Here is a 21,784-nt window from a genome sequence, read left to right as displayed (position 1 = left end):
CCCCTGGCGGCCGGCGAAATAACCTCCAATTGCGACATGCCTTTTTGGCCCCCCGTTTCATGCTTGTGTTATTGCTCCTACACTATCAACTCATTTACAGCCTGCAAAATCCGATAAGAATGTTTATATTTTTTTCCACCTGATAATTTGAGCTGTGCTTTCAATTCCTTAAATTGCGAAAAATTGTTTATAAAATGTTTCGGGGTTAGTGATTTTGAAGCTAGGGATATTTCCGTATTCCTGCCATGAACCCATTTTAAGGCACTGTCCTCATTTAAAGACATGCAAATGTTCTGAAAATGATACAAAAATGCTTCACTTGGGTTCAAGTCCGTCCATGCGGACAACTATTCCACCCGAACTGGCGCATCTGTAAACGAGAACAGGCGTATTCTGACGAGATAGCAAGCGAAATGCGGACAAAAAAAAAGCGCAAGGAGGCCCAGCTGCCCGCGTCGCCATCTGAGCTTTTACGCCCCAGCGCGCCTTCGCGGGGGGAGGCCCGGCCGGCTCCTCCCAGCCACGCCGTCGGCGCCGTCCCGACGTGGCCAATGCAGTCAGACGGGTTGGTATCGGACGATTTATTGGAGGATAATGTAACGGTACACACGGTGAATGACAAGAAGCGAGCAGCCAAAGTTGGACGACGCTTTCACTCTCGGCCAATGACGGCAATGGACGCCAGTGCAGGGATTGTACTTTTGGTTGGTTAAAAAACAAAATGACATCATCATCAAGTGACCCTAATATTGGCCATCACACAAAGATAAAAAAAATAATCTATAAAAATAGCAAAGATTTTGCAGTGTTTTGGTACAGGTATGGGCCAAACACTTTTGGCAGCGCGTGGGTGGGCGGGGCCCTTTCAGTAACCCTTCATGGCCATGTTAGAGGCACCGGCCCGCTCGTGGCGCCGCACCTGGTGCATCATCAGGAGGGTCGTCAACAGGCCCAGGAACTGCGCGGCGGCGGCGAGCACAGCGGTTAGCCGTGGCGTCCCGCGCCCGTTGGCCGACGGATGGACTCACCGCGGTGATGGCGAAGCCGAAGTTGAAGCCGATGGCGATGTTGAAGAAAAAGTCCGAGAAGCTGATCAGGAGCTGGCCGCAGGTCTGTTGAGCAAGACACATTCAACTGGGCATTGGCCGCATTTTGTCACCAATTAAGGTGGATCTAGACTGGGGGGGGGGGGGGTTGCTGGGACAGCCCCGATCTAGACACAGCGGCTCCCGATGAGCCCCAGCCCCGCGTGTTCACGAACAATGGCTACACAGGCTCAAAATGGCAGACTTCCCATTCATGTTGCATACCTGTCAACCTCTGCCGATAACTGCCCTTATAAATGATTATGATTCCCCTTACAAACCCCCCAAAAACCTTACAAACACCGTACGACGAGTCGTACGGTGTTTGTAAGGTTTTTGGGGGGTTTGTAAGGGGAATCATAATCATTTATAAGGGCAGTTATCGGCAGAGGTTGAAAGGTATGATGTTTGGATCTGTGTTGTCATGGTCGCGACCTCCCGATGGGTCTACATCTGCTCATTTTGCGCTCTTACTTGTTGGTAGATCTTATCCGGGCCGGTGGTTCCCTGTCAAAAATCCAAAGAATGAGCGAGCGCGGTGGCGGCGGCGGCGGCGGCAAGCCGAGGACGGCGAGCGCCAACGCTACCTCTGGCCTGTCTCTGCAGCCGGAATGCCCGAAGGTCCCGAAACCCCCGAAGTTGTCCAGTCCGGGTCGGCAGCGGCACGAGTCCGGGATGCTGTCGCCCCAGTCGCCGGCGCTCGCCAAGCCGCAGCATTGACCCTGGGTCGGACAAAAGGCCCACGCCGTGAGGCCGGCCGGCGTCGATTTCCCGCCGTCGACGGCGGCGGCGGCGGCGGTGGCGCGCTTCTCACGCTCTCCTGCAGCTGCCCGAGGAAGGTACGGAACCCTTCCTGCGCCATGAAGCCCTCGGCCAGCTCCGACGACGCCTCGCCGAAGGCCTGGCGGATCTTGGAGACAACGGTGAGGAAGGAGAAGTTTAGCTAGAAAAGGGACAATGAAGAAGAGGCATTACCTTATTCCTCATGACGAGCACCACGATGCCAAAAATGAGCATGATGATCATCCCAGCTGCCATGAAGCCGGCAAACTGCAGAGAAAGCAGGAGTTAACTGGGAGCTAGCACTTAGCAGCTAGGAGCTAGTAGCTAGGAATTAGGAGCTAGAAGCTAGTAGCTAGCACGCGGCCCGGCCCGGGGCCCGGGGCCCATACGTACGATCTTGAGGGCCAGCTCCTTCTCAGATATTCCGGCGTAGATTCCCAAGCAAGAAATGCCCAGGACGCCGATGGCGAACGCCCACACCCAGCCGAGGCCCGGGGCGCCCAGCGCCGACAGCTGACCGAAAAACAAAACAAAACAGTTATTTAGCAGGGGTTCTCAAACTCCTTCAAACCTTCAGGTGGACCCTCTTTTTAATTCAACATTAGCTAACAGAGTGAAAAATATCACTGAAACTGATATTAATATGAGCAATGCTAGCTTGTCCCGTAGCGGTGAATTAGAACATGGATTAAAAAAACAACATGTCCACCCAAAACACCCAAACTCGGAAGTGAGGGGCCTGAAAATACGGCAATTGGCCCCCCATTGAGGAACGGCCCTGCCCGAAAGGAACATTTTCCGTCAAGCTAATCATCATTCCCCTCCAAAAACATCTGACAGCGATTTCACATGAAACTAATCCACTCTGGCAACAAACATCACAAAAGAGGGGGCACCATTTTAGTTATTTCTTGGGGGAGGGGGGATCGGGGTCTCCTAGGAATCCAAACACGTGAGAACTGTTTGAACTTGGCAGAAAAAATGTTTTTTCCCCCTGGCCGTTTCCCGGCACGACCTTGGCGAGCATTCCTGGAAATTCGACACCTCGCTAGCGAATGCTAAGCTAAAGCGGTACCCGTCCGATGAGTCACGTGGTTTTGCCTCGTAAATGCGTTGGCGTTTTAATGCGAAACAGAACCGGAGAGGAAATTGACAACATGCGCACGAGACGCCGTCCGATCCTCCCGCTCCGACTGGATTGGACGTCTGGTGTAAGAGCGCTTTTAAATTGTGTTTCGCTTCAGCCACTGTAATATTTCGTTTGATTTTTTTTGTACTTTTATAGTTTATATCAAGGGTGTCAACTCGATTTCACGTGGGGCGGACCATTTTAGATATAATATTTAGATTTTTTAATAATGGATTAAAAGAACTGGATTAAAAGCCCTGAATATCCCGTTTGTTATAGATCTAAAACAATGTTTATTTTAGCTTTTTTAAAATATTTTTAGATTTTACAAAATGATTTTTGAACTAAAAACACGAAAAAATGGATTAAAAAATGACAATGATTGATTTAAAAGGGGGAAAAATCAGGAAATGTAATATACATCTATACTCTTCATTTTAATTTGATCCTAAAACAGAAAGTCGGCACTCATGATTGACTCTCCGGCCGCACAAAATGATGCGGCGGGCCATATTTGGCCCCCGGGCCGCCACTTTGACACACGTGGTTTATATGATGGCTTGGGGCCGAAGTTGACTTTTTGGGTCATTGAAGTGTTTATTGTTGAAATTGTTTACCTGCGGAGTGTAAACGCTGGCCTTCACCACCGCAAAGATGAGGAGACATCCGATAATCTGAAATTCACGGTAAGAGACAAAAAATAAGTCATATAAAAATAGAAGTCACATCCTGTTAAGGCAGGGGTCGGGAACCTTTTTGATGGAAAGAGACATAAACAATTCATATTTTTAAATGTTAATCCTTGAGAGCCATGCTCCAAATTTAAAAGTCAACATACATAAAAATGTGTGCTTCTTTTCGACACTTCACCACTTTTAAAGTACAAAAAGTCTCCGAATTATTTTGACAACATTGTTACGTTGTTGCCAATCAATGAGTATCAATGAGAATATCCATGCAGAAGAGTATAATGAAAAAAATAATTCCATAGTTTCCATATTTTACCCCACAGGTTAGCGGAGAGCCATATGCACCCATCAAAAGAGCCATATGTGGCTCCCGAGCCACAGGTTCCCTACCCCTGTGTTAAGGTAAATACAAAAAAAAATTGCCTAATCTAAGATAGTCAAGTCTAGTCAAGAAGCGGCTCTTTTCGCTCCAGTTTGGGGTTTTGTTTTCTCAAGAAACGAAACTTGACCTGATTTGGGTGTGCGTCTTTTAGCATGCATGTGTATGTGTGTGTGTGTGTGTGTGTGTGTGTGTGTGTGCGTGTTTAGGTTTATGTGTGTGAGTGCGTGGGGGGATTACATGCCGGAATGGAAACATACTCAACTTGGACGGCAAAATTGCGGTTACGCAATCACCTTCCTCAAAGCCCCTTCCCTCCACATAACAATGCATTTTTTTTAACAGAAAAAAATCCTTTCCCACACTTTTTTGGCATGGCATCATGAAAAAAAAATACATTTCCAAAAAGTTAAAAACACAAATTGTGCTGCTCTATTTTTGGAGTAAAAATACTCAGAGTCCTTGAAAAAAAATCCCTTTTAGTCATTTAAAATGGAGTTTGATAAAATAGTCTTTTGTGGAAAAGTGCCAGAGTACACAATTATCCCGACAAAACCCGAACGCATCATTCAAGTATTTGTACTCACGGCGAAGACGACATTGAAGAAGACAAAAAGACACTTGAGACAGCTGTTGATTTTGGCCATGTCGACGTTGAAACGGGACTTGCTGTCGTCTATGATCAACTTGGACTTGGACTGCTGCCGTGCCTTCGACACACCTCGCTTTGGGCTCGCGGGGCTGACGGAGTGGACATCCGTGTTTGGGGAGGACGTCCCCTAAAAAGCATCACATACACACCCATAAAAGAGGACTCTGCTTGCTACATAGTGCATCGGATGAGCGTATTTTTTTTTACAAGTCGCACCTGAGAATAACTCAAATAATATACAATAAACAATATATAAGTCGCATTTTTGGGAGGGAGAATTTTTCTCCATCACTAAACAAGATCAAACATGTTAAAGTAATATATTCAAATAGAAAACAACTAGCCTGTCACTTTTTCAGATAATTACTGAAGAATATGAATTAACCAGGCCAGACTAGGAAATAAAACAAAATGTGACTTATAGTCCAGAAAATACGGTCTTTTTTCTTCTTCTGTCCAATGGCATCAACAGAAGGTGACCATGGCCACGCCGATAAAATTTCCCGGCCAATCCACTGCTGTGACAATATTCATTCATTCAGTTTCCATACGGCTTAACGTTGCGAGGGGTGCTGGAGCCTATCCCCGCTTCAGTCACTCCTGGTGATTGGATGTCAAAAAATGGCAATGTGATCGGGGAATCGAGGAATGCGAGCTTTATTGTGAAAGGGAAGGGTGTGCGGCAACAGGATGAGGCCTACTTCCTGCTTCGACTTTCTTTAAATTCCGGACATAATTACCTTTTTTTTTACCTCATTGGTCGACAAATTTATTTCATAAGGGACAGCACATATTAATGAACATATTTATATTCATGTTAATGAACATATATATGTAAATATTGCCGAGGGCTAATTTCCATCATTAGTCCCTTGTGTAGGTTGAAGACAAATGATAACACATACACGACACGTAAAAGTTTTAGACAATTCTCACCCAAATTGGCTGCTTGTTCTTCTATTTGCACGTTCTCTGGCAGCCATTCCTTCTTAAACGAACTGCATTTCTTTTTAATTTTGGCTCGTTTCGCCATGATAAAGGCTTGGCAGCAGCTCCACCGAACCGTTAGCTATTTGCTAACCTGCCACTCAGAGGCACCTGCGAACATTTACTCATGCGGCGGAAGTAAACAAACGTGACGTGTACCACATCATATCATTGGCTGTAAACAAACGTGACGTGAACCGCATCATATCATTGGCTGGATAGTGTTAGTCATAATTTTATCCGTAATTACCCTTTTTTTTCTTCGTCATTTGTCAGTGACAGGCCGCCACTGTCTGAGTTGCGTTCCAAAATGGCAGTGGAAAAATTATACTTAAAAAAAATAAAAATAAAAATCCAATTCAAGTGGGATTTTATTTGGTGCGCTGCATGTTTGCTGTGCGCGGAGAACACGATAGTGGGCAATTGCGCATGCGCGCAGTCTAGATGCAACATGGGTTAACACTAGCGTTAAGTGATTCAAAATACATCAACTTGATTACAGCACAACATAATAACTGAAAATCAAACATTTCCATTCTTTGAATGATGTAAAAAAAAAAAATCAAATCAAAATCAAGAAAAAAAGCCAGGAATTTCAATCCACAACAAAGTCCGTCGGTGCCGGCCTTCATCTGGCGACGGGTTTTCCGATTTGGCGGTACAGCATCATGGAGAAGACCATGCCGGCGATCTACCCGTACGGAGAGAGAAAACCAGTGTATTGGACGCCCGGCGAAAGGGCATTGGCGGCGGCGGCGGCGATCTACGCGAGCGTTCTGACCAGTAGGATGGCGATGGCGAAGGCGATGCCGATGACCACTTCCATGTGTTTCTCCATCAGCTGGATGATTTGCCGGGAGCACGACTGCAACGAAACACACTCGTTCTTCGCTGCGGCCATTTAGCAATCAAATCTTTTAACTCGGCGTCCGATCCGATCGGACGCTTGCTTATAACCGGCTTGTAAGCTTTTCCTGCTTCGAAGTTCTGAGATAGAGGGTTCGATCCCGGGTGGGTCCTCCCTCACCGCGTGCGTTTCCTCCGGGTACTCGGTTTCCTCCTGTATACTAGGCTAATTGTAGGCTAAATTGTCCCTAGCTCCGAGTGTCTCCCCGTGCCCTGCGATTGGCTAGCCATTGATTCAGGATGTCCCCTGCCTGTTGACTGGGACAAGATCCAGCACCCCCAATATTTTTAGCCTTGAAAATAAGACCCTTTTGGCTAATGAATTGATTTTGCTGAAAATGAATGGAAAAGAGATGAAGCTAAACTCGGCGTCCATACCGTGCTATAGTAGCTGTTGGCGCCGCAGTCGGCTTCCGTGGCCGTGCATTTGCACGAGGTGGGCACCGTGGACCAGTCTTGGAAGCCGTTCAGCAGGCCGCAACACTTGAGCTGCAAACGCCACCATTAGCGCCCGGCCCGGCCGGCGAAGCGGGCGGCTAAACGGCCGGCGCTTACCTCCTCCTGCAGCTTCTCCAGGTCCTTCCTGACCTGCTCCGGTTGGTTGGACAGCGGCATGAGCTTCTCAAGACGCTCCTTCACCCAATCCTTCACCTGCGGAGGCGGGCGTCAGGCGGCGGTGGCGTGACACCCTGGGCGGCCGCCCTACCTTATCCTCGCCCACGGCGCCGAGGATTCCCGCCGCCACCAGGAGGACGAAGATGAGCAGGAGGCTGACGAAAAACTGCACGGAAAGGAGGCGTCAATCTGGCGGCGAGACCCCACGTTGGGTGTTCTCCTCACCAGGATCAGCATGCATCGGTTCTCCTTGATGGCGCCGCAGCAGCCCAGGAAGCCCAACACCATGATGATGACGCCCACGGCGATCAGCAGGTCGACGCCCGGGAGCGCCTCGTCGGTGATCTGAGGCGACGGGATCGGCGCTCGATAAGACACGTGGACCGGCGGCGTCTTTGGGTTTTTTTGTTTTGTTTCCTCACCGAGTTACCGTCCTTGTTGACTTTCAGGTAGATGGACACGCCCAGGATGATGCAGCCGCTCAGCTACGCAAAACAAAAAAACAAGACAAAACCGGCTGGTGAATTACACACGCAGGGATTGGCCTACGGCGCCACGTCAAAAAACAACACGAGCTAGCTTAGTAGCTAACCGCTACAATATTCAATTCAATACGACGGCTGAAGGCGAACGACCGGACGTCTCTTCATTCTTCGCCAGCCCTTCCGCTCTGAAGGGATTGGACGCCTATGACCATGGACGGCGGTTTGCGCCACACCGGGCCGGACCTGGCGTAACCCCGAGCGTACGTTTCTTTCTGGCGCTGGCGTCGCATAGCAAAACAGTGACAAAGTCACCACCGAGGCCACAAAAGGCCACGCCTAGAAAGCGGCACCCAGGTGAGGCTGACAAACCCGTTCTGAGCACAAAGGGCCTTCCTTCCGCTGGTATCGAGCTCAAATTCTAATCTCTCGAAGCGCTAAAACAGACTGGCGAATGGTCGAAACGCCAAAGATTAAAACGCTGAATGTCGAGTACGCTCCAGGATGGAAATGGGGAAAAAATGTGGGTGTGTGTGGTTAAGGGCAGGGAGAAGATGGCCATACCTGTCAACCTCTGCCGATAACTGCCCTTATAAATGATTATGATTCCCCTTACAAACCCCCCAAAAACCTTACAAACGCCGTACGACTCGTACGGCGTTTGTAAGGTTTTTGGGGGGTTTGTAAGGGGAATCATAATCATTTATAAGGGCAGTTATCGGCAGAGGTTGACAGGTATGATGGCAAAAGTAGTACAAGCAATACATTTGAAAGCAATGTGAAGGGAAAAGGAGTTTTTGTTCTCACCCAGAAGAGTAAATTGAAGATGAAGAGCAAATACTTGATACACTTATTGACAGCCATCTTGCTTTTGTCGTCGTCTTGCTTCCTGGCGTTCTTTCTTCTTCTCTTCTTTTCTTTCCCTCAACTCGCTGTACCTGTTTGAGCAGGCCACGCCCCATCTTTACTCTCCACCTATAACATGTATCACCGGTCAGATGATTGACAGCGGCCGCAACCACCTTCCGTGAGCTCGTGAGGAAGCACTTTCTCCACCAGAGGGCGCCATCTGCACAGAACAACAACAGCACAAAGACGTGTTTGTTGTCATCTTTTCATCCTCGTTTTTTCCTGTTATAAAATAACCAAAAGGCGTTTTATTGTTCATTTGTCTAAATATTAAAATGTTTTTGCATTTTTTCACGCTCTACTTTTGTCGCCATGACAACTGACTTTCACTTTCTTTTTGTCCTGAGCATCAGGGTGAAGACGAAGATGCGGAGGTGCGCGTGCGCGCGGCTGGATCCTGGGCGGGGCTTGTCTTCCGCCCCTCCGTCGGTCGGTCCGTCCGTCCGTCCCTCTGTCCGTCCGGCCGGCCGTCCATCGTAGCATCTTCACGTCTGGATCCGCTAAGGAACCCGCAGCAGGGGCGGTTCCGCTCGGCTCCGCTCGGCTCCGCTCCGAACTCGAACCTCGACCTACGAAGTCTACGAAGATGACAATGAGGCTGAAGATGCGACGCCAAGACTAACAGCGGACAAGAAAGGCGCTTCCACGCACGCACGCGCGTGCACACGGGCAGCCGCCATTGTCTGGTCGCGCACGCGCACCACGATGCTCGCGTCCCGGCTCGTGCTCGCGTCCCAGCTGCTCGCTTCGGTGCAGGTAGGACTTTCGGACGGACGCAATTGTATGCGCGCGCTCGACAAAAAATGCGGGACGCGCGTGCGTGCGTGCGTGCGTGCGTGCGGCCAAAGTGGGTCAGTCCGTCGGCCCGAGCGTGCGCGCCCCGCCAGCTGGGGCGTGCGCGTGCATGTCTTCACTCAGCATCTGTGCTGACTTGTGAGCTCACACTTGTTTGGGATTGGTCATGTTTCCCCCCCCCCCCCCCCCCCCCGTGTGACCTGTCCATGTGATTGGCCATTGAGGTCACCTGTCGTCTCCCCCCTCCCGATTGCCTGTGTGACCCAGGTATTTGTGATTGAATCTCGACCAATCAATTGAAGCAGTGATCTCTTTCGGTGGCGCTCTCGATAAGGGACGTCCAATCGCGGGCCTTCCTCCAAACTAACAAAGTGAGCTTGAATTGAGTTTGTCGCTCGTAAAGGTCCGATCCATTCGAACCGGAAGAGTGGCGGCGAGTGACCCTCAAATGGATTGGCCGACATTGAACGGCGACCAGTTCTTAGCCTACCCTATTTCGCCCAAATGGACCAGACCCTGGCTTGTTTTTGAGATTTGCCATCCAATGTTGGCCTAAATAACACTCTAAAGTTGATTTCATAGCATTCTTCTGGATTGGGTGGAGCAAATGAACGAATGCACCACAAGAAAGGGTCCACTTGTGAAAAGCAACCCCGTCTGACCAAGCGGAACGGCTCCACAAACCAACACGGCGAAGCCAGCCGAGATTAGCATGAGCGCCGTTAGCCACATTAGCATTCAAGCGGCCCTCGGGGCCCCCGGCGGGGTCTCCTTGTCTGTCCGTGTCCATGGAGATGCTGGAATGTGACACACTTAATGAGCATCTCCTTTCATCTCTGTTGCCGTGGCGACGCAGCAGCCTTCTCCCAAGCGCTTTTTGTCTGCCTTTTATTCCTCCGCTTGCCTGGAACGGAACTCACGTGGGCCTTCTCTTCCCGGCGGGGGGTCGGGGGAGGGCGGGGGGTTTAGTTACCCTAAAGATGGGGGCGGATGTCCATGTTTTGCGGTCCTCAAAGTGCATACGAGTTTAAAAAACAAAAAAGAGGTTCATGAGAAACTGTTTCCGTCTCTATATACAGACACTGTTAGCAAGATGCTAACTGGTTGCCTGTGACTGGGAGGGGCAAATGACACTTCAAATGGATTGGGTGTCGAGAAAAAAAAAATAACACGTTGCTCTTCCTCTGGCCCATGAGTTTATCAAAACAGAATGTTATACGCCAGCCCTCTCGCTTCCAATAGATTGGACGTTCATCGCAACCATTGGGGGAAAAAAAGCAGGTCAACGTTGGGGGGGGGGAGGCGGTTGTACGACGAGGACAGGCAGGAGAAGGAGGGGGGGGGGGTGGCGACGGGCCGTAATACGCCGTGTCTGTCGTCGCGTGACGGGCGGAGACGCCAGACAAAGGAGAAATTGAGCGGCGAAGGCCCTCGTGCCTCGCGCCGACGGTCCACACCCGTGACTTTGTCCCGGCGTGGCCGCCGCCGCCGCGGGAGAGCGCGTGACGGCGTTTTGGTACGGCGGCGGGAGACCCGCCGAGGACGGCCCGTCCATTTTCTCCGCTGGTTTGCTTGGGTCACGCGTGGAGGCGGCTTGAGCTTTTGCTTTTGCTTTTGCTTTTTCTGGGTCACGACGTAGAGACAATGAGGCGACTGTGTTGGATGGATGGAGGAGACACGGCTTGGAAAATGCTGGACGCTGCTGGCTGGCCCTTTCCTTCGTTTAGCTGGTCCTCTTCTGCCGCTTAGACCAGGGTTGGGCAAACCTTTCGGCCCGGGGGCCACATTGCCTTTAAAAATTTGACAGGCGGGGCGGCCGGGTCAGCACAAGAAACGATACATATAAAAAAACTGCATCCGTTAAGAGTACATATGAAACAAAAACAGAAAAAAAAGGACTAAAGTATGAACATACTCATCACTCACCTGGGATTTATGGGGTGCTTTCTTGGTTTTCATCAGGTCTGTTCACACACATGTCGAGCCAAATAACAGCAGAATCCTCTGTGCCATCTTCTGGATGTTTGGACATTTGGCTGCACTTCATGAAGCCTAAAACTCCGAGACTTTCAGGCAGTTGAACTTGTCACATTGGAGATCAATCCGTTCCAACGGCAACTCCCGTGGAACCGTTTACGGGTCTTGTGAGAAAGGACATGACACCAGCTGTCCATTTTTCCAAAATCACAAAACCCACGGCAGAATTGCTCATGCAGGTCATCCAATGATTTCCTGTATTTTGACCGCATAAAAGCAAAAAGCAAATCAAAGTCAATGGGATCATTAAGAATCACCAAATCATTAAGACAGAAAAGCAGCAAAAACACAAAATAAGCTACGAGTTTCGGTAGCAAAAACGGATCGACTCAATGGAACTATTGTTCCCGCGCTATCAGACTCTGTGTCATGGATATATTTACCCAAATTGCCGTCGGGGATCCGGAGAGTGGCGAGGTATGACGGCGGGTGGCCGTTTCTCTTTTGTGCTTTCAGGTGAGCCTGGCTTTCCAGGCGCACCTGAGCGACAGTGGGCAGATCCAGGCCACCCTGGAGACCTCGGACCTCCGTCGGAACGTCTCCGGCTACGCTGCGCGGATCTCCGGCGAGGCTCGGCCCAGCGTGATCCCGCTGGGGGGGCCCGGCGAGCCCTCGCTCTTCAACGCGTCCGTCCACGGCCTGTGCTACAGCGTGGGCCTGCTGCTCCGGCGAGGAACGGCGTGGTCCGGACCCGTCAAGACCGTGCTGGTCCTCACCAGTGAGTGGACCCGCCTGTGGTGTCAAAAATCAAACAAAACAATGACATTTAACATTCAAAATTAAAATCTTCTGGACGCTCTCTTTTTCCCCTCGCCCGCCTGCCTCCCTCCAGAACCGCTTCCCGTGAGCAGCGCGCAGATCTCCGACTACAGGGAGTCCCCGGAAAGCGCGGCGGTCTTCCAGATCCAAACTCCCGCTGGAAACGTTTTCAGTCGAGTCAACATTAGCTACAGCGAAGGGACCGAGAGGCACTCCATCCTTTACAAAGGTCAGCCTAAAAAAAAACGGTACACGGTCGATTGGTCGCCGGTCTTTTGGTTGTCACGGTCCGGGCGACCAAAAGACTGCGACCAATCGACCGGCGACCAATCGACCGCACAGCGCAAAAAAAACGGCCCGAGGGCCGGCCACAACCTCAGACGTCTCGTCTCCCAGACTTCCACCGGGGCAAGACGGTGTTCAAGCACTGGCTGCCGGGCATGTGCTACCGCAACATCACTTTCCAGCTGGTCTCCGAGGCCGGCGTCTCCCAGACGGCGTTGAGGACACACAGCGACGTCACTCACGTGCCGTTGCATCACAGGACGGGTACCATAGTCTGACGTGTCTGGCGGCGCTAGATGGGGGGGGTGTCCAAACTTTTGTCCGGTTTGGACCACCCCAATCTAGACAGCGAGGGGGTTTTCCCTTGACACTTCCTCTTTGTGCGCAGCGCCCTATCCGCCCCTCGACATCTCCTGGAAGGTGGTGAACTTGAGCGGAAGCCCGACGCGGGAAACCCGCCGGCATTTGCGCTCGGTCCGACCTACGGAGGAGGAGGAGCCCGGCGAGGCGGCGGCCTCCGCCGAGGAACCGCCCCTCGGCCCGGCCCCCGCCCCCCGGCACTCCGTCGGCGGGGAGGACGAGTTCGTGAACGGCGAAGCGCCCGACTTTGTCAACGGCCACTTTGTCAACGGCCACTTTGTCAACGGCGACTTCGGGGGCTCCGGCGACGCGGGGTCGGCCTCGGAGTCTTTGCTCCCGCCCGCCCAGATGCCCCCCGTCTTGCTGGAGGTGCGCTGGCTACCGCCGCGCGCGCCCACCAGCTACGACGGCTTCAACGTCTACATCTCCCGAGACGGTACGGCGACGTCCCGCCCGCCCGCCCGCCTTCCCGGCCGGCCACGGGAGGTCCCGGGACTGATTTCCCTCCGCGTAGGCAACGCCACGCAGACGGCCAGCGTGGACAAAAGCACCGGCGAGTTCTTCGCCGAGCTGACCGAGGCGGGAACCTACGGCGTCAGGGTGGCCACGCTGAGTGCGGCGGGAGAGTGCGAGGCCAAAGAGAGCGCCGCCGCCGACGCCGGCTTCTCCTTCTACCTAGGTGAGTCCCGCCCGGCCCGGGAAGCCGCCCACGTCTCTTTTCCGGAACCGGAGGCCACGGGCGTCTGCCTGCGCCCCCCCCCCCCCCAGGACCCGACGGGCGGCCCCTGAGCGAGCCGCGGCAGCGGCCCCGCGCCGTCACCGTGCGCTTGCTGGACTCCAGCACGGCGGCCGTGTCCTGGGCGCCGTCTCCGGAGAAGCACGACGGCAGCGTGGTGTCGGTGGTGTCCACCACCTGCCTGAAGCCCGGCCCCGGCCAGAGGATGGAGAGCAACTACTGCGCCGAGGTGAGGTGACGCCTGCCACCGCCGGACGTCCCGGGACGGACGTGGCCTGACCCCGTTTGGGCGCAGGAGAACTCCACCGGCGACGTCATCGGCAACCTGACGCCCGGGGCCCAGTACCGGATGGTGGTCTACCACACCAACGGACCTCTCGTCAGTCCGCCCTCGGAAGCGGTCATCGTGGACATCGGTGACGAGCGCCGTTAAAAAGTCAACGCTTCCGCGCCCCGCGGGTCCTAGCCTCTTCCCATTGGCCCGCCCGCAGAGCCCACGGGGGTCCAAGAGCTGAGCGTGTACCCGCTGGGTCCCACGGCGGTCATCTTGAGCTGGCGCCGTCCCTTTCACGTGGCCTTCCGCAAGTACGTCCTCCAGACCTTCTTCTTCAACCCCGTCACCCTCGGCTCCGAGTGGAACACCTACTACGAGATCGCCGCCACCGCCTCGGTCATCGCGTCGGTGGTAAAAAGACAAAAAATCCAGATAGGGGAACGGGCTCCATTCCGCCCGCCGCTCATTTGGCGCCCTCTTCCAGAGAGTGACGGATCTGCTGCCGGCTTGGTACTACAACTTCCGCGTGACCATGGTGACCTGGGGCGACCCGCCGCTCAGTTGCTGCGACGGCGCCACCGTCAGCTTCGTCACGGGTAGCGCGGACGGCGCTTTCCTCCGTGCCGGCGCTCCGGCCGGCCGTCAACCAAGCGCTGTTTTTGTTTTTCAGCTCCCGAGGCGCCTCACATCTCCTCGGCGGATTACTCCCACGGCGTCCTGTTTGTCCGCTGGACCTACGGGGAAGTCTTCGTGGACCTGTCGCATTCCAGGATCACCCACTGGCAGGTGGCGGCGGTCGGCAGGAAAAGCCCCGAGAGGAGCTACTCGGTGGACGTGAGTGGTCGGCCGCCGCGCCCGCCGCTTCCCGATGTGACCATCCGGACGACCGCCCGCCGCCGCCGCCGTCTCTTCTGGGCAGGTGTCTCGAAACGCCATGCGCGCCGGCCTCCCCCTGCCGCCCGGCGACATCTACAACGTGACGGTGACGGCGTGCGCCGAGCGCGGCCGAAACGAGTCTCTCCCCAGCGTGGTCAGGCTGGGTGAGCCGGCGCCTCGGCGGCCCGGGTCCGAGTCCGGCCCAATTCTGACGGCGTCTCTGCCCGTGCCAGAACCGGCCCCTCCCAGGTCTCTGTACGCCGTCAACGCCACGCACTCGTCGGTGACCCTGCTGTGGAGCGAGGACGGCGTGGTGGACCACTACCAAGTCATCTGCAGGGCCAGCGCGGGCGGCGACCGACAAGTCCAGGTAAGTAAAAGTCATGGGGGGCACGTGTGGGGAAACAAGCGTCTGCCAGTGTGGCGCCGCTCCGCTTCAGGCCCCGGACCCCCAGCTGTCCAGCTCGCACGTGCTGACCGTCTCGGGCCTGACGCCGGCGTCTCGCTACGAGTGCAGCGTGGTCAGCTTCAGCTACGGCGCGGCTAGCGAGCCCGCCCGCGTCGCCGTGGCCACGGCCGGTAGGTGGCGTCGCCTCTGCCGTGGGATCCGTCGACCGGCCGTCAATTTTTTTTTCTTCCGCTGGCCGTAGCCAAGGAGATGAACCCCAGCGTGGCGGCCATCTCGGCCTTGGCCCTCCTGAGCGTCTCGCTGCTGGTTTTGCTGGTTCTCTTCTTACTGCTTCTCCGCAAAAAGCACCTGCAGATGAGCAGGTAAGGTAGTGGAAGCACAAGCCAGTGACCAGACGATTCGCCGAAAGATCCGGGGGCGGGGCAAGCGCGCGAATCCCGTTTCGGCGAAACGTCCGTTCGGCGAACTGTCCGTCGGCCAAACGTCTTTCGTCCGAGTACCGCGCAAGCCCCGCCTCCAGAGCCTGCCTCCAGAGCCCACCCACCTTCCTCTCTCTTCCTTTCAGGGAGTGCGGCGCCGAGACCTTTGTCAATTTCGCCTCCTTCGAAAGGGACGGGAAGCTGCCTTACAACTGGTAAGATGGCGGCGCTATCGTACGTGCTAGACTTTGCTTAAAATAACACCTGTGATGGATCAATGAATTTTTGGGGGAGGTCTTGGCCCAAATATAAGACAACCCCCTGTTTGGAAAAGATTTTTTTTGAAGACCAAATTCAATTTGTAGACACAAAATAATGGCAATACACGATCTAATATAATATACTAGAGAGAAAAAGCACGTCATATTGCCTCATTCAAATCATGCAAAAACGAAACATTTAAATGTCAACTCAATTGCAATGAATTGGCTTCTGCTTTTCGAAATGTAAATCAACCGATCTACAAACTTGCAATAACTGCATCAATCATCAAAGTCTATAAAGCCATTTAGCATTGTGAATGTCTTGACCACGAATGTAAGACGACCCCCATTCAAAAAACACTGTCTTATATTTGGGCCAAAACGGTCATTCCGTATTTTTCACATGGCACGTAAATGCATCTTTCACAGCAAGTAATAGTAAAATTGCGGCGGTTTGGCCCCACTTGACACTGTCAGTTACTTTTACGAGGGATGTCATTCAACTTTTAGCCAGCAGGTCGTGCCGAGTGACATTTCTAAATCCGGCTTATACGTTGCGCTATTGCAGTTAGCATTTTCTATTGCTGGAGCTAATCTTCGGGCAAGGACTGTGTTCACATTTGGAAATGATCCTTATTATTTCTGTAGCGTGGATTGGATGGACCACGGGAGCGGTCTCCGCGGAGGGGGGATTTACTGCACTATAATTGAAAACCATGGGCACGTTATTGGCCATTTTGGCATGCGGGCGCTCGCTCAAAGTGTCGTAGTGATTAATATAAGAGCTGAAAGACGGTCAGTCACCCTCGCTAAGCGCTTCCGAGGCGTCCATCCGAGTGTTTGTTTGTAGCTTTTGCCGTTCAGACGGAAGCGGTCGGTCCAGACGAGAAGACATCCCTGGACGCTCCTCTCTAACTAACCAAATGGCGGCGGCGGCGAGCGTGGTGTCTCTTTGTGTTTATTTTTCTTTTTTTTTTTGCCCCTCCCCCCAGGCGAAGAAGCCTCTTTGCCTTCCTTACCCTTCTGCCATCCTGCCTTTGGACTGACTATCTTTTGGCTTTTTATATTAATCCCTGGTAAGTAAGCCAAACGCTCCCAAGTCTGCCGACCAGTCGCTTCGCTTTTGACAAACTCCACCACCAACGCTAAGCTCCGACTCCGCCGGCCGCGTAGGCGAGGGTGGGCGTCCGATCCGTTCCGACCGGGAGATTTGGCGCCCTCTCCCGGTCCAAACGGGGCGGGACGTCCATCGCCGTCAAAGCCGGCCGGCGAAGGTGTGGCGGACGACCCGTCGGCAGACTTTTCCGGAGCGTTCTCTAAAGCATGCCGCTTCCGTCGGGAGTCCACTTTTGCTTGCACGGACCGGTCGCTTGCACGAAATCCGAGGGTTAACGGCAGATTGGGGCAAAAACACGGAGCGGGGCGTGCATGGGGGATGTGGAATGGAATTCCAAACTTTGCTTTGGAATCAGACCCAGTTTTTTTTAGCGTGGCGGGCCCGACCAGAATGCATGAAACGTGCTAGCTTGTGACGTTAGCCGTTTTGTTCTTCCAACGCGACTTAACGTCGACTGCCCGGGACGTCGACGCCAATTTGGTCGCTTGTGCGACAAATGCAAAATGAGGCGGTGGGCCAGAGGTGGCCCCCGGACCTCCAGTTTGACACCCAGGCGGTCTGTGTGGTCCTAGCGGGGGGGGGGGGGCGCCCGGCCGGGAAAGGTTTTTTTCCGTTGACGGCTGGCGTTTGTGTTTCAGGGGCAAGACGGCTTTGAAGAAACGCAAGCTGACAAGGTGAGGGCGGAGGCGGAGTCAAAGGCGGCGGCGCCGGCCAATGGGACGTCCTGGCACCCGCCGCCTTCTTGACGTGTTTTTTTTCCTTCTTTTTCTCAGTCCCGTCCAGCTGGACGACTTGGAGGCTTACTTCAAAGAGATGTGCAAAGACTCGGCCTACAAGTTTTCACTCCAGTTTGAGGTAGCTAGCTAGCGCCCACGCGGACGTAAGCCCCGCCCACACGGCCCACCTCCGCTAGAAAAACGCTTTGTTCAGGAGCTGAAGAGCGTGGGGACGGAGCTGTCCCACGACGCGGCCGACCTGCCCGTCAACAGACCCAAGAACCGCTACACCAACATCCTGCCATGTGAGTCGAGCGTTACGAGACGTCCAATCCGTTTCAAGTGGAAGGCTGGCGACGACTCAATCCATGGGAAAACCCAAATAGCGTATTTTCCGGACTATAGGTTGCACTTTTGTTTGGGTATTTGGCATGACCTACGACTAATACTCAGTATTTCGTTTTTTTTTTTCTCTGACCAGAGATTATTACTATGATGTCAAGCTTTTTTTAAACATTTTTTTAGTTTCCTATCATATAGGAAGGTGATAAATTGCTTTCCAATGACAGAATCAGCATACCTGTCAACCTCTGGCGATAACTGCCCTTATAAATGATTATGATTCCCCTTACAAACCCCCCAAAAACCTTACAAACACCGTACGGTATGATTCTGAATGTAATGTGGGGCGCAGCGTTTTCTCCACCATAGAACATTTGAAAGTAGAAAATGACTTTGTCTCAAATAAAAGAGTGTAAAGAGGAGCCGTACTCACCCAAAGTTGACGTTGCGCCGCTTTGGCGTTTCCCGGCAGACGACTTCAGCCGGGTCCGTCTGGTCTCCCTGCGCGACGAGGAAGGCGCCGACTACATCAACGCCAACTACATTCCCGTGAGCCGGCGTCGTCGTGGTCGGGCTCGGGCTCGGGCTTGGGGGCCTGGGGCGCCCCCTGGAGTTAAACCCCCTGCGGTCCCGCCTTCCAGGGTTACAAACACCCCAAGGAGTACATCGCCACGCAGGGCCCGCTGCCGGAGACGCGCGACGACTTTTGGAAGATGGTCCTCCAGCAGAAGTCGTCCATCGTGGTCATGCTGACGCAGTGCAGCGAGCGGCGGAGGGCGAGTGGCGCTCGGCGTCGGCCGTCCCGTGTCGCGGTTCTTCCTCCCTGACGTGCCGTGTCCTTTGTCCGTCCACGCAGGTCAAGTGCGACCACTACTGGCCGTTCGGCGACGAGCCCGTCACCTACGGCGAGATCGGCGTGGAGATGCTGTCGGAAAAGGAGGCGCCCGAGTGGACCGTCAGGAAGTTTCGGCTGGGATACGTGAGTGCTTTTATGGTCGATTGGTCGCCCGGAAGGTTATTGATAATGACCATTGAAATGGTTGCTCAAATTCCCTAAATACAAACTGCCAATGACTATTTAGTCATACTTAATGCCCTAGTCATTATTAGGCAAAAGAAAAGCTCCAAATTTCCCGGACTTTGATTATTTTTTGTTGGAGAACTTGTTAAGAAGACCCTGACTGACGTGGCTTCTTAAAGGGACAGCGCATGTACATACAAACTCTTCTACACTCACAGCTCGGCTCAGTGAAACGGCTCATGGCCATTGTTGGCTTTGATTGATGCGTAGAGCGTGTTGTTTTACCTTGTTTTGTCGCCGGTCTTTTGGTCGCCTGTTGTCGCGGTCGGGGCGACCAATCGACCGCACACGGGGCGCCGTCCGGGCTGACGGCGGATGCTCTGGGCCCAGGCGGATGAGAGCCGCGACGTGGTGCACTTCAACTACACCTCGTGGCCCGACCACGGCGTGCCCACCGTGGACGCCATCGAGAGCGTCCTGCAGTTCGTGCGCATGGTGCGGCGGCAGGCCGAGCGAGGGAGCAAGGAGCCCGTGGTGGTCCACTGCAGGTGGGGGGGGGTGGCTCGGGGTGGCTCGGGGTGGCGGGGGCTCGCCCGCCGTTCGCTGACGGCCAGCGCGTTTTGCCCACAGCGCCGGCGTGGGTCGCACGGGTACCTTCGTGGCGCTGGACCGCCTGATGCAGCACATCCGGGAGCACGACTACGCCGACGTCCTGGGCCTGGTTTCCGAGATGCGCTCGCACCGCCTGTCCATGGTGCAGACGGAGGAGCAGTACGTCTTCATCCACCAGTGCGTCCTCCTCATGTGGCAGAGGAAGAAGAAGAAGCGGCGACGCTCGCCGGCCTCCTCCGACGAGGACGAGGACCACGACGACGCCGGCGGCGGCAAGACGTAGCGTCGCCCCTTGGGAAAAAAAGGAAGGAAGGAAGGAAGTGGGAGAAAAGGCTCCGTGGAGCGCCCGCCGTCAATGACAAGACAAGCCTAGTTCATTTTTTGGAGGGGGAGGGGCCTCATTTTGAACCCTAACTCAACTTTTTTTTCCTCATTTGAAAAAAGGAGAGGGGAAGCCATTTTTTTTATGAAATGAACATTCGGAGAATGAAGTTTTGACCTTTTGGATCACGTTCACGTTTTGATTATTTAACACGGGGGAGAAAAAAAGGTTCTTTTGAGATGTTTTTCAGGGTTTGGAATGTGCCGGAGGGTGCCGGAGCCTATCCTAGTCGAAAAGGTGGGCGGGGCGCGCCCAGAATGGGTTGCCAGCCAATCATAGTAAGCCACTATTGGCCATTTGGTTTGCTTCTCGATAAAACATGAAAAGATCTCCTCTTCCAAAGTCAATATTCCCATTTTTGCGGCCCCGTCCGGCAGATTTCGTTTAACTTCAACGTCGTCACTTTTACGAAAAAGTTGGAGAAGCAACTACAAAAACAAAAAAAAAATGAAAATTGCCTTCCACTGGAGACCAATTTGCCACTGGCGGCCATTTTGGCTCTATGGCTCTATGAGACCTTGGGACTTCTGCCTTATCGGAGACGTTGAACAATTTTAGCGGCGGCCATTTTTGTTGCACTCAGGAGACGCCGCCACGCAAAAGAGGAAAAGCAGCCGCGATGGACTCGCTCAAATGAAAGACCGTTCTCTGCCTTTTTCTTTTGCTTTTCTGCATTTTGATCTGCATTTTAAGGCTGTGTAAATATGCTGTAATGGCTCTTTTTACTTGTCATGACTGTAAAAGTTGGTGTTTTTGTTCATCAGCATCAGGGGTGGGCAATTTTTTTTGTCCACACCGTTGGATCGGGTGATTTTGGTACGCTCCACTCGCGTTGTCGTCGGTGCCGTTTTTTTTTTTTGGTGTGTGTTTTTTGTCGTGTGATTTTGGAAGAAACGCACGTACGGGTGCATATGAAAGAAATAAAAGTTGTTTGGTGAAAATAAGGTGGAGTGTGGCGGCTTATGGGCCCAAAAGAAATGGAAAGAGGACGCTCCAAAAGGGTTTTAGCAGACTTTTAGTTTTTAATCCGACAGAAGTGGCGGATGTTTCCGCAACAAGAAAGATTGGCAGGATTGTTACAACAGACCAATTTGGCAAGTCGGGGTTGACATTTGACGATAGAAAAACAAGTGAATACCTTCCGACGCAGTCAAAAATGGAAAGTTTCACATTTGAATGGATTTTTTTCCAATTTGGCAAGTCGGGGTTGACATTTGACGATAGAAAAACAAATGAATACCTTCCGACGCAGTCAAAAATGGAAAGTTTCACATTTGAATGGCATTTTTTTAAAGGATTTTGGAGAACTTGGAGGTTTTTTTCTTCACTTTTTAGGGCCCTTGCGTCTTGAAAAGAGAGTTTAACATTTGCCGTGAATTTTTGAAAACGTACGTACTCGGACGCGCCGTACTCGTCGTTGGCGAAGCAAATGGACTACAAGGAATGCTTCAAATAAGTTGAGAAGACAAAAGAAGACAAAAAAAGACAAACCTGTTGTTGCCATCCAAAGAGGTGGACGCAGATGACGCAGAAGGCCCCGGCGTGGCGGACGGGGAACTCCGCTCGAGCCTCGCCGACGCCCGCGGACGCAGCCATCCTGGGGCCGTCGATGGGAACACGCTCGATGGCCACTAGAGGGCAGCGCAAACATATTCAAAAGTTGCATTTGGCCGCCGCTGCTGCAACAAAAAAATGTACTCCAGGAATCCGGGGCATTTATGGGAGATTGGAACTCCACTTTCAACCTGTTTCTGCCTCAATATTC

General features: G+C 53.0%; 3 protein-coding genes and 1 long non-coding RNA gene across 8 annotated transcripts; 1 reads left to right on the top strand and 3 right to left on the bottom strand.

Moving 5' to 3' along the window:
• Positions 1-566: 566 nt before the first annotated feature.
• LOC144069051 (tetraspanin-8-like) lies at positions 567-5,908 on the bottom strand. Of its 2 annotated transcripts, XM_077594110.1 has the most exons (10): positions 5,654-5,908; positions 4,653-4,844; positions 3,615-3,671; positions 2,262-2,381; positions 2,061-2,135; positions 1,900-1,995; positions 1,673-1,807; positions 1,560-1,592; positions 1,029-1,112; positions 567-958 (listed from the first exon to the last, which is right to left on the bottom strand). In XM_077594110.1, exons 2-10 carry the CDS (start codon positions 4,710-4,712, stop codon positions 866-868), a joined length of 753 nt encoding a protein of 250 aa, XP_077450236.1. In that variant the 5' UTR covers positions 4,713-4,844; positions 5,654-5,908; the 3' UTR covers positions 567-865. The 2 variants fall into 2 exon arrangements, with proteins under 2 accessions (XP_077450236.1, XP_077450235.1); XM_077594109.1 differs by having other exon boundaries at positions 567-1,112.
• A 149-nt stretch (positions 5,909-6,057) lies between these two features.
• On the bottom strand, positions 6,058-8,765 carry LOC144069052 (tetraspanin-8-like). Its single transcript, XM_077594111.1, has 8 exons — positions 8,515-8,765; positions 7,648-7,710; positions 7,451-7,570; positions 7,317-7,391; positions 7,166-7,261; positions 6,989-7,099; positions 6,486-6,569; positions 6,058-6,395 (listed from the first exon to the last, which is right to left on the bottom strand). Exons 1-8 carry the CDS (start codon positions 8,569-8,571, stop codon positions 6,333-6,335), a joined length of 669 nt encoding a protein of 222 aa, XP_077450237.1. The 5' UTR covers positions 8,572-8,765; the 3' UTR covers positions 6,058-6,332.
• A 290-nt stretch (positions 8,766-9,055) lies between these two features.
• On the top strand, positions 9,056-20,875 carry ptpro (protein tyrosine phosphatase receptor type O). Of its 4 annotated transcripts, none has more exons than XM_077594101.1 (25): positions 9,056-9,372; positions 11,905-12,166; positions 12,281-12,436; positions 12,604-12,756; positions 12,881-13,288; positions 13,367-13,531; positions 13,621-13,817; positions 13,884-14,004; positions 14,080-14,273; positions 14,347-14,458; positions 14,533-14,696; positions 14,782-14,902; positions 14,972-15,108; positions 15,179-15,317; positions 15,389-15,509; positions 15,713-15,781; positions 16,822-16,905; positions 17,585-17,620; positions 17,720-17,801; positions 17,877-17,967; positions 18,477-18,553; positions 18,646-18,780; positions 18,861-18,983; positions 19,416-19,573; positions 19,656-20,875. In XM_077594101.1, exons 1-25 carry the CDS (start codon positions 9,322-9,324, stop codon positions 19,918-19,920), a joined length of 3,621 nt encoding a protein of 1,206 aa, XP_077450227.1. In that variant the 5' UTR covers positions 9,056-9,321; the 3' UTR covers positions 19,921-20,875. The 4 variants fall into 4 exon arrangements, with proteins under 4 accessions (XP_077450227.1, XP_077450226.1, XP_077450229.1 ...); XM_077594100.1 differs by having other exon boundaries at positions 15,158-15,317; XM_077594103.1 differs by lacking the exon at positions 16,822-16,905.
• LOC144069054 (uncharacterized) lies at positions 11,333-19,578 on the bottom strand. Its single transcript, XR_013298375.1, has 4 exons — positions 19,311-19,578; positions 18,438-18,929; positions 11,832-12,180; positions 11,333-11,643 (listed from the first exon to the last, which is right to left on the bottom strand). It is a non-coding gene; the product is annotated as an uncharacterized LOC144069054 (long non-coding RNA).
• Positions 20,876-21,784: the final 909 nt, after the last annotated feature.

Source organism: Stigmatopora argus, chromosome 23 (assembly GCF_051989625.1).
Source record: "Stigmatopora argus isolate UIUO_Sarg chromosome 23, RoL_Sarg_1.0, whole genome shotgun sequence".
NCBI lineage: Eukaryota > Metazoa > Chordata > Actinopteri > Syngnathiformes > Syngnathidae > Stigmatopora > Stigmatopora argus.
Note: the sequence above shows the minus strand (reverse complement) of the source record. Positions and strands in the feature narration are given on the sequence as shown.